We start from the raw sequence: 14845 nt of genomic DNA, 5'->3' as shown, positions 1-14845 counted from the left end.
TAAATCCTTACTAGATATAGTAAAGAAAAGTCATTCTAATTTAATTACATATAGGACCTCTAAGTACTGTAAGTACTGGGATACCCTGAAGGTCTCTCTTAAGAACTTTAGTATTGATTGTAAGGCATGGGAGACACTAGCATAGGACCACCCAGCATAGGGTACCCTCATCAGTTAATGTGTTGAGCTCTCTAAGCAAGACAGAATTAAAGCAGCTCAAAGAAAATGTGATTCTATATCTATATATCTATATCTATATCTATATCTATATCTATGTCTATGTCTATGTCTATGTCTATGTCTATATCTATATCTATATCTATATCTATGTTTAGGATAAATACTCCAGTTATTCACTGGGCCTATTTGTGTCTGATGTATTGTAGAGCATTCTGAGATCTTATTGATCATATCTGCCACAGGTGGATGTGCTGTAATTTGTCTTAAACCATAGTAGTGTCATTTTGGTCTTCAATAATGAGCTATTATTGGGGTGGCTAGGTAATACAGTGGATGGAGCACTGACCCTGGAGTCAGGAGTACCTGAGTTCAAATCTGACCTCAGACACTTAATAATTACCTAAATGCGTGACTTTGGGCAAGCCACTTAATCCCATTTGCCTTGCAAAAAAGAAAAAAAGATAAAATAATGATCACCCTATGATGGTTTGATTTTTGCTGATGAGATCCTTTTAATTTAGCCAGCTGCTCTGTGTTACTAGGACACACTATTAACAGACCCCCTACTTATACTCTCTCCAATTTGTCAGGGTCTACCTCAGCTTGTGCATGTTTGACACAGTAGCTCTTGAGATCCTTGCATTTGTTCCACATCCTGATGAAGCATTTGAGTAGATTTCAGTACATTTGTTAATAAACCAGTCAAAGTTCATGTGAAAATGAGTGGGTAGATTTGTATGTTGTTTACTAGAGTGTAATCCCCTTGAAGGGAGGCTATATTTAGCCTTGAATCTTCATGGTTTTTGTTCTTGTTTGTTTGGGTTTTTGGTGAACAATGGGGTTAAGTGACTTGGCCAAGGCCACACAGCTAGTAAATAAATAATAGTTATCTAATACTGGATTTGAACTCAGGTCCTCCAGACTCCAGGGTCAGTGCTCTATCCATTGTATCACCTAGCTTCCCCAAGCCTTATGTCCTTGTAAGACAGATAGTATGACATGGTGGAGAGAGCTAGCCTCAAAAATCAAGAAGACTGGGTTGAAGGTCTTCTTTTTGGACACAGTACTTAAGCTCTAGATGTCCTATGCAAACCTATGACTGTAAATTGTAGAAAAAATACCAGCCTGAACAGGTAGAGGAAATTTCCTCACCTGGGAATTTCAATACTATTGAAATCACATCCTTATTCTTAGAGTAGTATCTGGTATATGGTAGACACTTAATAAATACTTGTTAGATTGGAGTGGTTTGCCACTGACTCTCCCTGCTTGACTCAATAAGCTATAAACTCCTTTGAGATTTGTGTCTCTAGCTCTTAACACAGTGTTATACATAGTAGGTGCTTAATAAATGTATGAAGATTAATTGGTTCAGTTTTTACATGTGAGATAGCTCTTCTCCCAGAGGGTATTCAATTCTCTAAAAGACTTTTGTTTAAAACAGAATTCAACAAAACTTAATTTAGCTTAATTTAGCCTATATTCTCTCCCTTAAAAATAAAAATCCAGTTTTAGCTATGTATTCCTTTGCAATTCTCTTCTTAAAATAGTAAACTGGGTTTATTATTCTAAAATTTTCTTAAGCCTTCTCATAGTTATATGGATATATAGATATAGATATAGATATAAATATAGATATAGATTACACATTTTGGCATCTTGTGATTTTTATCATTGGAAGGGAAATCTCACTGTGGAAACTCCCTTCACTGCAGCGGATCAATAACTCAGAGATCAGTAGGAAGGTGGTAGTTAGATAGATAGATAGATAGATGGATGGATGAACGGACGGACGGATAGATGGATGGATAGATAAGTTAGATAAATGGATGATGGATAGATATTTGGATGGATGGATGAAGTATTCATTTGCTATGTGCCACTATGAAGAGTGCTAGAAATATAAATGAAAGTAGGCAAGATGGTCCTTGCCTTCAAAGAACTTACATTCTAATAGGGAAATACAACCCAGAAAAAGGAGTGGGGAGTCAGACAAGGTGAATGGAGTGCTCACTCTTCTGGTGACATGGAAGTAAGACAAAAGTTCACCTAGCAGAAAGAACCCAAGGACAGAATCTAAGGTTCAAGTGAAGGCGAAGAGAATGATGGCCGGAGACAATCTGACAACATGGTGTAAAAACGTCTGAGAAGTAAATTGCTGTTCACTTTTCTTTTTCAGTTGTGTCCAAATCTTTGTGATCCTATTAGGGATTTTCTTGATAAAAAAAAGTAATGGAGTGATTTGCCTTTTAATTCTCCAACTCATTTATAGATGAGCAAATAGGAAAAATAGCATTAAATGACTTGTCTAGGTCATAAGATCCTAAGTGTCTGAGACCAGATTGGAACTCAATCTTCTTGACTTCAGACCTGGTGCTCTATTCATTGTACTACTTTAACTGAATAGGTCTTCCTTAATCACATCCCTACCTACCTTTTCAATTCAAAGTTCATTATAGTCAGATTTATATCATCAATGCTATTTCTATATTTCCCCTGCACCCCCTCTCATCATGTTTCCATGTCCTGGAATAGATTCTTATCTGTGAATATTAGTCATCCTTTAAAAGTCCAGTTCCAGTCTCATATCCTTTTTGAAGATGTTCCTGACCACTCTAGCTCTCTTATTGGGAATTTTTGGGAAGACCAGTGTTTGAATCCAGCTTCAGACTTTTACTAGCTGTGGGACCTTGGACATGTCATTTACTATCTCTTAGCTTCAATTTCTCTTACCTACAAAATGAGAATAATGAAGTATCCTACCTTATAGGATTGTGAGGATAAAATGAGTTAACATGTATAAAGCACTTTGACAGTTTTAGAGGACTTTCATTGTTATCATCCACCCCTTAGAATTAGTAGAAATTATTGTTTTAGACAATCATTTGACATTTATACCTTTCCTTGAATTGTTAGATATATTTTTATATTTGCATGGTTTTTTTAAAGGTAACTCTCTAGGATTTATGTACTAAGTCATATTTGGATCGCAGATTCTCAGTTATTGGAAAGGAATTCCCCTTGATTATCACAAATTCTTTTAGGTATTCTTATATGACAAGTTTCGAGTTATTTGCCAAACTAGATCATTAGAAGTTTCCCCAATAGGAGTTCCCAAATAGAGTCATTTTTTATCTTTGTGTCTACAATGTCCAGCATAATATTTTGTACACAGTAGACACATTTTTGACCTCTCTTTAAGGCTTTTGAGTTTCTCATTCATGGCAAATAGAATACAGGAAAATATGAAAAATTTGTAATTTCATTGGCATAGGGAATTCCAAGAAGGTAATTATTTCCATAGTTAACTTCATTGGATTATGTATAATCTAAAACATCATACCCTGATGCTGAGTTAGAAATCATTCATCTTCGGAATGATGGTGTTGATTTTTCCAGGGGGACTTGCAAATTCTATCATCTATTGGCCAGACTTCATGTGATGAATGCATTTCTACTAATTTGAGATGGCACTCGGCTAAAAGAAGGTTACTCTTTTATCAGGTCCCTTTAAAAGTATTTTCCATCTTAATGGATCCTACCAGATTCTGGTGGTCTGCCTCAATAATATGTAGTTAGCTCCAGACCATAATGAGTCACTAGAAGGAAGAATTCTAAAGAAGAGTCTTACCTATAAATAGCAATCGACAGATGTCTCCAGTACCATCAAGTGATAAATGATATCAACCTTGCAAAAATAGTTCTTTCTTTCTTCTCTGCACATTAGGAAAAATACTTGGATGTGTAGCATGTGCCATTATCTAGAACATTTTCTTTGCACTCTGAGCAAAAGAAGCAGCTACACAGGTAAGCTTTCCAGATGGTAAGCACTTCAAAAACAAGGGTTTAAATGTTTTCATTGGTCTCACAACATGTCTCACTGCTCTGACCAGAGAAAGATCACAGTAATTTTCTTCAAGGGAATATGAGCTATTTCAGCTTTCCAGGTGCTTTTTAGAGCATGTTTTTGGCAATAGAAGATGCATAGGTCCAGATTTAATGAAAAAATTAGGGTGGTGGAAAAAAATGGACACATTTAAATAGTAGCAAAAACAATAAATAATATGACTGATTTAGATAACATTACTTTGCCACTGGCCCATGGTTTATTAGGGCTCTTGGGCCAGAATAGATGATCATTTAATAAATCAATCAGTCAAAAATATCCATTTTTTATCTACTATATGCCAAATACAGCACTGGGGGATTTGAAGACAAAAGTGAGACAGTCCTTGGACCTCAAGTTCCTGAGTTTCTCATCCACTCAAGGATAGTCACCTACCCTATAGCTAAGAGTATGTAGGAAGAATAAGACTTTTTTCTCAATTCTAGTCAACCTCTGGGGTGCGGGGGATGTTAAGGAAGAACTGGCTCATAGAGTCAGGAGAGATCTGGAAGTTTCAAAGATAATAACACATACTAAACATATAACACCAACATATATAAGTTTTAAAACTTGAAAAGTATTTTAAACATGTTAATCCATTTTACCATTATCATCCCTAATTTATAGATGATGAAACTGAAACCCAGAAAGGAGGTGACAGATGAATGAGATGTGAAGATAAAATAAGCATTTTATAACAAATTTGCTTTACTTAATGAGGGAGAGAGAAGAGGCAAAGATGATTGAGGTTATACATTTGGGCAGCTAGGATGATGATGATGATGATGATGATGCAGATGTTAGCAGAACTTGAAAAATGAGGAGGAAGAATGAATTTGCAGGGGAGACTAAAATTTTAATTTGAAGTATATTGAGTATAATGGGCTAGTGGCACTTCTAGGTGGAGTGATCCAGCAAATTTTTAGACTATTAACACCCTGGAGTTCAGGGGAGAGACTGGAATTAGAGGCATAGATCAGCAGTCATTTATACAAATATGTTAATTAGATTCATTAGAAGACAAAAGAATACCTAGGACAAATATGAGTTCATATGTTTGAAGTTAGGAGTGTAAAGAACAACAGATTAAGAATGGGTTACAATGTAAAAGCTCTTTAATGATATAGCATCAAAGGGAATCAAGGAAAGACAATAACAAGCAAGGAATAGTACATTATGTCAAATGATTCAATGTGTCCGAAGAGGCAATTGTGTTTAATTAAGGAGATCATTAATGAAAGAGCTATTCTAGTAGAGTGATGAAAGTAAGAATTCACTCATTAAAAAAAAACACATTGACTGTTGTGGAAAGTCTGTTCACAAGTTTTCTTAGAGAATTTTTTCCTTGATAGACTTTTTTTTCTTATGACTCACCATTTCCTTTATTTGTACAAAATAGTGAATAATCATCACCTCTCTGGGGGGGGGGGAATGGTGGTTTAGGATTTAAACAAGTCCTTAGGTCCTAATGCATCTATTTTGAAGGTTTGGGACTGGCCGTTTTACCTCCAGCATCTTTGGGTTTGAACTCAGCAGGCTTAGCAACCTTAGCATCAGACTTGGTGACCTTGGTGACAGACTTGGCGGCCTTGGGATCAGACTTACTGGCCTTGTTGGTAGGCTTGGCAGCCTTGGGGTCAGTGGGCTTGGCGGCCTTGGCAGCCTTGGCATCAGTGGTTCTGGCAACCTTGGAGTCAGGCTTAGTGATCCTGGGGCTTGGATGTGTGATGCCGATCCTAGGGCCTGGACGCTTGGTGGCCATCTTGTGACCAGCACCCCGGGCACTCTCCTTGGGGATCTTGGACCTGAGGAGTTTGGCCTTGGAGGCCTTGGTGCTCAGGGCCTTGACAGCCTCTGCTCAGGCCTTGGATGGCTTTGGCGTTGTTGGCCTGAATCTTCTTCAACCCTTTCTTGTTGTGTTTCTTGGCAAAGCGCATGTTTCTCAGAAACTTGGGATCAACCCCTTTCAGAGACTTGTATCTCTGTGACCTAGGTTTCTTGATGCCATTTCTGTGACACTTTCATGATTGATTATGGGTGGTATGATTCTTAGACTTGGCCATCTTTACACCGCAGCCGACGCTAGCAGGCACTCCACCGACTGGAAGAGGCCAAAAGCGTGAAAGGGAGGAAGGAGGAAGAAGTGCAGGGCAGTGTCCTTGATAGACTTTTTGATAAAAAAGGATACCAATGCCTAGCTTCTACTATTGCCAACCTCAGCTACTTCTTATGTGTAATTAAAAAAAAAACAGCATTGTGAATGAATTCCTCCCAATATTGATATCATACATGACTTTTTTGAGATAATATCCTATGTCTTTTCTGTGAATGCAAGTTAATTGGCAAAAATTCATTTAGGGGTTTAAGTTGAACAATGATACTGGAACTAAGGTAAATGTAAATTATATATATATATATATATATATATACAGATAATGTATACACATATATCTATGCATATAGATATGTGTAAAGATTATATATATGTACATGTGTTCATATACACATACATAGAAGTCCATATGTATGAATGTATATGTATATGTATGTGTATCTATCTCTAAATCTATGTATGGATGAGTCTGGTCCAACCTAAAATGTATAGTCCTTAAGATGTATAATATTTGTTAAAAACTCCAGATTTCCTTCTTGAACATACTTATTCCAAGGAAGTAAATGAAAGCTAGTTTCTGCTTTAGTAGATATTCTTGAGTTGTAGAGATGCACCTACCCCCATTACCAGATCATCTAATATCTCTAGCTAGGCTTGCCTTTAGATAACAAACACTTAATAGTCACTTGCTGGGTTCCAGGTTGGGAGGATCTGCCTCAGTTTGCCTATTGCTAATATAGCTTTTTAGAACCCGGAGTTACCACTATTCTCCATTTAGCATTTGAATAAAGCTTCTGTGATAGCTCACATAGGATCATGGGAGTATAGATGTTGAGTTGGAAAGGACTTTACAAGAATCTAATTTAACTCTCACCTTTGTTAAGATAAAGTAACTGAGACACAGGGGGTAAATGACTTGTCCAAAATCAGTGGTAACAGTAAAAGATAAGATTTGCACCCATCTATATCTTCTGATTCCAGAGATAGGATGCTCTCCACCCTTTAACCTTGACTAATATGTAATTTAGAGGGACACCAAGAGTTGAGTGACCTTTTTTAATTCACTCAACTAGTATGTGTCTAATATGTAAGAGTTTGAAATCAAGGCTTCAAGGTCAGCTTCTTTCCAAGAGGATAAGACTACAATTCTCACAGGAGGATAGATCTTGAATTGTAAGGAGAAAAAGATGAAAGACAAAGGGATATGATTGCATAGTATGGACTATGAAGCAACTTCTCTTTTGGGAAAACTCACATGATCTCTGTAAAACAATATAGTTCCATTAATGATATATGACTATGAGTCATGGAAAACAATCATCTTTATAAGCATTAAAATTGAGGGTCAGTCAAAGGGCAATGACTAGGAAAGCTGTACAACAAATATCAATAAAATACATGATTGGAAATGGAGATGGACTGGAAATGTAGTAAGATCAAAGGGTTAACCAATAGACATCCCAGTGTGCCACTGATATTATTGAATGTCATGGGATTTAGAAGCTCCCACTATGTTTGATGGATTTTCTGTGGAAGATTTCTGGGACATAATAGGTAAGAGCTTGAATGAATGATAGACACAGGGATGCACTGGCTATTTATATCTTCAGAGTGATTATTCATATCTCCAAAGAATTCAGATTCATCAAAGTATTAATGTAAAGATTTGTTTGTTGGTTTTTATCCAAAATGAATTTTAAAAAGGAAATGGTATGAAAAATTCAAGGATTTGTTCATTCTTTTCACATTGTTAAGTTAAAATCAGAGTGTGATTAACCAGGTGAAAATTCAGATATAATTAATGTAGAAAAAGGAAATTCATGTAGTCATTATTTTGAATATCAAAAAGAGTAATTTTTATCAAGGAAAATATCATTTACTAAATATGCAGTAATTGACTACAGTGAAAATTTATAACAGCTTGATGAGAAAATCCTACTATAAGCCATTTCAGAGAAAAAAATTCTGGGATGTTTGATTTTAGGGAGAGGAAGTCAGAGAAAAAAAGCAAACATATAAGCAGAAAATATATGATGGAATTGTAGGACTCTGAGTTCAGAACATAATCATATTCTAACATAATCATGACACAACATCATTTATTACTATCACATTGTTTTTGGACACTGATCATAAAATACACACAAGAAATTCTAAAATATGCTTACATACAAAACAAAAACGGTGTAGGATTTTTCATTTGTCCATCAGAATCTTGATTCCTTAGGAACTTCACTAGTATCTGATTCCAATAACCACTTTAAAAAAAATAGGAGAACCAATTCAACTCTAAAACTATCAATATGTTTCAGTTTACTTATCTGTGTAGCAAAAGTTTATTGTAAATAATCTTTTGAGTTCTTTTCCTGTTTTAATGGTCTGAGTTTTTTTCTCCTTCTTGCTTTTCTCCCTTGTCTGTTTCTCCACTAAAAGGAGAGAGTTATGTGGAGTGAAGGAAAGAAGGAACTGATGAATTATCTGTTGCTTAGTTATTAGATATTAGTTCCACTTTAGCTACTTCATTACCTAGCTCCAAACAGAACTAGGACTAGAATTTTTGGTGAAATTGTGGTGATATGGAAGAGTTTACTTGTGGTGTGGCCTCTTTTTTGGGGGGAAGAAGTGTGTCCTGAGATACCACAAAATATCTAAGCTACTGAAAAGGAGGACGACTGTCCTGGAATAAAGTGATCTCTATAGTTGTTACGATGGAGTAGGGTAGGAGCAATATCTACTATTCTAGACTGACTAATTTTTCCCTAAAAGGCAATTATAACATATTTGAAATTTAATTGAAGGAGACTAAGCTTCAAATTGTTTACATAGTTTTTCTTTGTGATTAGAGTAGCCCAATGAATAAGGGGGTGTCAGCACTTGTTCAGTTTAAATATATACCATTATGGAAATACACAGGTAAGGAGCAGATTTGACTAAACTGAGCCACTGATATATACTTGCTGAATATCTTTCATATCATTGTTAAGTAAATCTCTTTTTACTAAAAATTAGATGGTCTATGGTAGTATCATTTTTCCCAATTCCACCTTTGAACCACTTGATTGATCTGAGTCAGCCTTGGCCTGGAATATAGGTACTAAAAAAGGAAGAAGCATGCCTGGGGAGGTAGTTTTGGTGCCCTCCAAATCTTCCTATCTAGAATAAAACCTTGACTACTCTGCTCTGTTTACATATAATTGTGGAATCAAAGTCAGAGAAATGGAATCAGAAAAATGAAAGGCATTTCTATTTGTCTTTTCTTTAGGTTTCCAAGTGTAGAGTTCCATAATTTATTGAGAAAGATATAGAATAAGGCAAAACATCCATCTCATCTAGCCCCATCATTTTTTATATGAGGAAACTGATTCCCAATGTTTTAACACATATTAAGTGGCTTAATATTAAGATCTCAACATGATAATATATTTAAATATATTAGATATTAAGATACCTATGGCCTTACTTCTGAAATTAAGTGGACTATACATGATCACATGAGTAATAGGTAATAGAACTAAATTTTGAAAGTCATTTTAATTTGACAGTACTACATTTCATCTCCTTTTTTTCTTTTGTGAGTTCATTTCTTTTTTTAATATTTACTTATTTATTTTTTCCAATTTTACATAAAGATTATTTTCAACATTCATTTTTGTAAAGTTTACTCCCTCCCCCCTCCATTTCTAATATAAATTATTAGGTACAATTGTGTTATACAAATTTCCATATTGGTCATTTCATCTCTTAGATTCATGAGAAAGGAAGAAAGTATTTGGGACTCCAAAAGGAAATTGTTCAAGTTTCAGAGGAAGTGGGTGCTAGTTAAGAAAAGGGAGATGGGGGGAAAAAAGAAATAATAAAGGTTAAGAAACAAAGGAGGGTTGATGTGCTGCCATTAAACATTCTTGGGGCAAAGGATAGAAAAGGAGTAAAATCTTCATGTTTCAGTTTTTAAAGCTGGTAATGCTCAATTTACACAATTTTTTTTAAAAATCACATTCTGAAGATCATTAAAAAGAGCCTAACTCTGTATAATTAAAAAAAACCAATAATCCAAGAGAACAGATAATGCAATGTACTTCACCTCTTTAATGGTGGGAATGAATTTTTACATAGGGTAGTACCATTTTGGGGTAGGAAGGAGGAAAGATTATTTCCCAAAATGAATATGTTAAAGCAGCAAAAGGTATTAACAAAATATATTTTTAAAAAGTGATGTTCTGGTCTGGTGAATTATAAATCCAATCGGTGTTTAAATTCAAAAGGAAAAGACAATCCTGTTGAGGATAATTGATGATTGAGTAAAGTTATATTTTGTGCATTATTTTCAAATATCTGATAGGAGGAAATACTTGGTGTAAGGAAATCTTTTTTAAAGTAGAGGAAGACAATCATAGGCATTTACAAAGACAAAATTTCCATTCTCCTCTCTAAGACTAGGTGGATTATAAAGAGAGAAAGACTTGAGTTCAAATCTAGTCTCAGACACTTTACTAGCTTTGTGACCCTGGATTAGTCACTTAATCCTGTTTGTCTCAGTTTTCTCATCTGTAAAATGAGTTGGAGAAGGAAATGACAAGACATTCTAGTGTCTTTGCCAAGAAAATCCCATATGTGATCACAGAGTTGAACATGATTGAAATGACAGAACAACAACAAAATGGGAATAATAAGAATAATACCTTACTATCACTTTTGGTGTGAGGACAAAACTAGAGTATATTATAAAGTGCTTTGCAAACCTCAAAGTGCTATGTAAATGTTGGCTATTTTTAATATTACTTTCTGTCAAAGTGCATGAAAGAAAGACAAGAACTCCTAAAAGAAGGGAGCTGATATTACCTCAGTAGCAGGGTTCATGGGAATAATTTCTTAAACTGAGTAAATCCTTGGATAGGGAGGAAAACATACTGCTATATCTTTCTATTTCTTGTGAAATTTCATTCATATGTTGGCAGAGAAAGTATGAAACTGAAATGAAAGATAGCCTCTATACATTCTATTTAAAGATCGAAGTAAAACAACTAATGTTTGTATTTTGTTCTTTAAATATAAAGTCGTATTTTAAGGTTCTCTTTTTTGTGTATTAATATTTTTATTTGACATCATTATTTGACTATTATTGCATTTTAGCTGTAAATAACATTGTATAAATAACATTGATTTTAGGTGCAGAATTGCAGATTAATTCTTGTGGCTCTGTTTAGACTATTCAGTAGACAGACCCACTGCCCTCCCCAGTGCCCCTTCCAAACTTAAAGAAGCCAAGTGCTAGCATTAAGATTCTTTACTAAATGATAAAATTAGAATTTAAGGAAGATTATTCTGTTGGCTTCTCTGCATGGCATGGAAGTTGATCTTGGGTTCTTGTAGACTATGACAAGCTCTGAAAAATTTTAATAGACAAAGATCATGGAGTAGTAGATAGAGTACTAAACTTGCAGTCAGGAAGCACCCAGATATTTACAAGCTATGTGACTTTAGGCAAGTCATTTATTCTCTCCAAGTCTCAATTTTCTTGTCTAAAAATGAGGCAATTAGATTTAATGACTCCAAGATCCCTTCAGTTCCAAATCTATGATTTTATGAACTTTAAGTATAGTTCTGGTGATGGGATTGTATCTTTTGTCTGGAGGATAGTCTTTCTCAGTTCAAAGAGGCTGATCACCATCAGGTTGACCTCTAGGTGATGAATTACTTGGCCATGGTGATCCATGAAATATATTCTTTCATTATGATGCAAAAAGGTGGCCTGGGGGTGAGAATGGAGATTGGAATTAAGGAGACCAGTCATAAGGAGGTTTACTAATCCTGGTTCATAATAATACAAATATTTTCAGACATGCCAATGCATGGATTTATTTTACTTGATTAAACTTATTTATTAAAGAGGAGGGCTTTCATTTTGGTGGTTGTGAGAGTTTGGATGTCAGAGTAGGTGGGGAGTGACAATGTCATAAAAAGAAATAAGAAGGAGAGAAATAGTAAAACTTTAAAAAATACTCAGAAGATATAAGAAGGAAGTTCAGAAAGGAATACTGACAAGGAAACAGTTGAAAACAAACAATGCAATAAAAGGTCATGATTTCATATATACAAACCTTTTTTTTGTTTCTATATTAAATTTTCCTCATCATTGAAATTTATCAAGTCCATAATAAAAAGAAGTTTTAAAAAACATACAAAAAATAGGAAGATTTTTTGGTATAAGGAAATTGAACAATGAATGAGTTTTCTGAAAACTGAATGGGCTTACAATAAAATGAGTTGTCACTGAATGTCTCAAGGAGGAGTCTCAGTGATTGCTTGTCAGGTATGTTGTTGAAGATATTCATGATTTAAAATGGTGTTGGGTTAGATGGCCTCTTTCTCTTTCTAGTGCAAAGCTTCTCAAGTTCTTTGGCATAAATTCAAGCCCTTTTATGAATGAACTATCCTCAAGAATTTCTTAATAACTGAAAATAATGTAGTTAAGTTTTGTGGTCCTTTGGAACAACAGATTCATTTTAATCACTACCTCTCAACATCTCTAAATATTTTCTTTGCCTAGTGTACTTGATAAGATAGGGTGTGCTTTAATTGTTACAAGTGCATTCCCCTAAAGAAGAGGCTGTTGGGGTCATGACTTGATTCTATGTGACACATCACATTCTCTTAACTGTGTTTGTATTTGGCTTTGACAGATCATTTTCTATGAGATTATTTTTATTAGATGTTTTAGCTTCTTTATAAAAATGTGTGAAAACATAGATTGACCTAGAGATTTAGTTATAGATGTATATCTTTTGTGTACACTTTCAGCTTTTTGTACATTTATTTTACTTGGAAGGAAAATGGCAAAGAGTTAAGTTTGTAAACAATGGGTACAAGCACTTCAAAATCCATCATTTGCTTTTTTCTCAAGTCACTGGAATCAGCGTGCAGCTTCTAAAATGATATAATTGATTTCTTAATTTTTTTTTAGAAATCTTTCAGCCATTCAAGATGAAGAGATATGTTTTCATGCTAGCTCATGCAATGAAAAACATAGCATACATAAGCATATTTTAGAGTTATTTATAGATTTAGAAATGTATTAGAATTAGCTTCTTCTCAGAATGGTTATATATGTCCTATAATCTTGATGTAACTGTGATTGCTTACTACATCTGTTCTTTGATGATAAAGAGAAAATTGGCATCTTGCTACCGAACAATATCATGACATCTCATATTTTGAAGTCTTTTTCATGACATCATGCAAATTGACTGCAAGCAGAGATGAAATCTAAGTCCCTGTCTCAGCTACTATGAAGTGTTGGAGACACAGTGTCTGAGATAAAAAATTTCCAGAGCTTTAACCTCTGAAATATTTGAATAAACAAGCTCTTTAAAAAATTCAAAAGAGGAAGTAAAGGCTCTTAAGTAGTAAAATTTATAACTGGGTTCTTATAAAGCATTTCTGAATGAAATGAGGGGATATTTGAAAGGATAACATTAACAAGGAATTGTTTTTATCTTTAAAAAAAATTCAGTTCCTAATCCCTTGTCTTCTAGACCTTGACTTTTCTGACTCAGAATTTGGAACTTCTCTTTTTATGTGTGATCTTTGATGCACAGATAAAGTCATATCTATACATGGAACCAGCCTCCAGAGGCCATTTAGTACAACTCTTTCATTTTACAGATGAGAAAACTAATGAAAAAGGTTGTCTAAAAGTCAAATACACAGAAAATATCATGTGTTGGATTTGACTATGGGTTTTTTGACTCTAAAACCAATTCTCTTTCCATTGTCTCAAAGTGCAAGAGTGTTTGGTGTTCCCTGAATATGAATAATATTTCAGAATTTAGGTCTTTCTTGCATGCTATAAAAATTATGACTGAGCAGCCATAAATCTGAATTGCCATCAGCTGGAGTATGCCTAGGCCTTAACTAATAAACCCTCTCTTTTCTGCTTGCTCATGCTGGATATCCTAGTCATTGTGAATTCTTGCAAAATCTTACATTTTGATATATTGGAGTGTGACTGAATATATTTTAGATACTAGGTAGCTGTGGCATCTTGTTTTTGAAAATTTAACTTTAAAAGCATCTTTGAAACAAAACTGGGTTCTCTGGAAAACTGGGTATAAGCTTACTTTAACTTTTCCCTAATCCCAAATTTATAATGCTCTAAATACCTGAACAATTGTTCATGGATAGATGGAACCAATTAAGATGAATCAATTAGAAATTACTACTAAAATTAATATAAAAATTATTTATAAGATAGAAAAAATAACAAAATTCTTTTGAGATAATGCTAAATCTTATTCAGGGATATCATACAACTTCTACTTTTCATTACCTCTTTATGGATGATTTAATTCCACTTGAATATAAGATTCTTGAGATTGTTTTACTTGCTTATATTTGTAATCCTAGCACCTAGCATAGGCTTGGAAAACAAGACATGCTCAATAAATTTCTATCTACGTTGAGAATTGGTAAGAATTTCTTTCCTGTCCCTTCTCATCAGAGTACTATCCTTTCTTTCATCTGATCTCTCCCCATTTCCTTGAGAGCAGCATGGTGTACTGGACTTGGAGTCAGAAAGACTTTGGGTTCATATCCTATTTCAGATACTTTTTACAGGTGTGACCATGGCAAAGTCATCTAACCTCTTGATGCCTCAGTTTCCTCATGCA

The 14845-nt window shown here is 34.5% G+C and overlaps 1 protein-coding gene and 1 long non-coding RNA gene across 3 annotated transcripts in view; both read right to left on the bottom strand.

The window, feature by feature from the left end:
- LOC141492990 (uncharacterized) overlaps positions 1-14845 on the bottom strand; it is a 50825-nt gene that overhangs the window by 12086 nt on the left and 23894 nt on the right. The window lies entirely within an intron of this gene.
- Positions 5541-6204, bottom strand: LOC141493820 (large ribosomal subunit protein eL29-like). The gene is given in 2 exon segments (XM_074195138.1): positions 5541-5933; positions 5935-6204. Coding segments are annotated over 2 exon segments (462 nt in total). The 5' UTR covers positions 6004-6204.

This window comes from Macrotis lagotis, chromosome 7 (assembly GCF_037893015.1).
Source record: "Macrotis lagotis isolate mMagLag1 chromosome 7, bilby.v1.9.chrom.fasta, whole genome shotgun sequence".
In the NCBI taxonomy this organism is placed as follows: Eukaryota; Metazoa; Chordata; class Mammalia; order Peramelemorphia; family Peramelidae; genus Macrotis; species Macrotis lagotis.
Note: the sequence above shows the minus strand (reverse complement) of the source record. Positions and strands in the feature narration are given on the sequence as shown.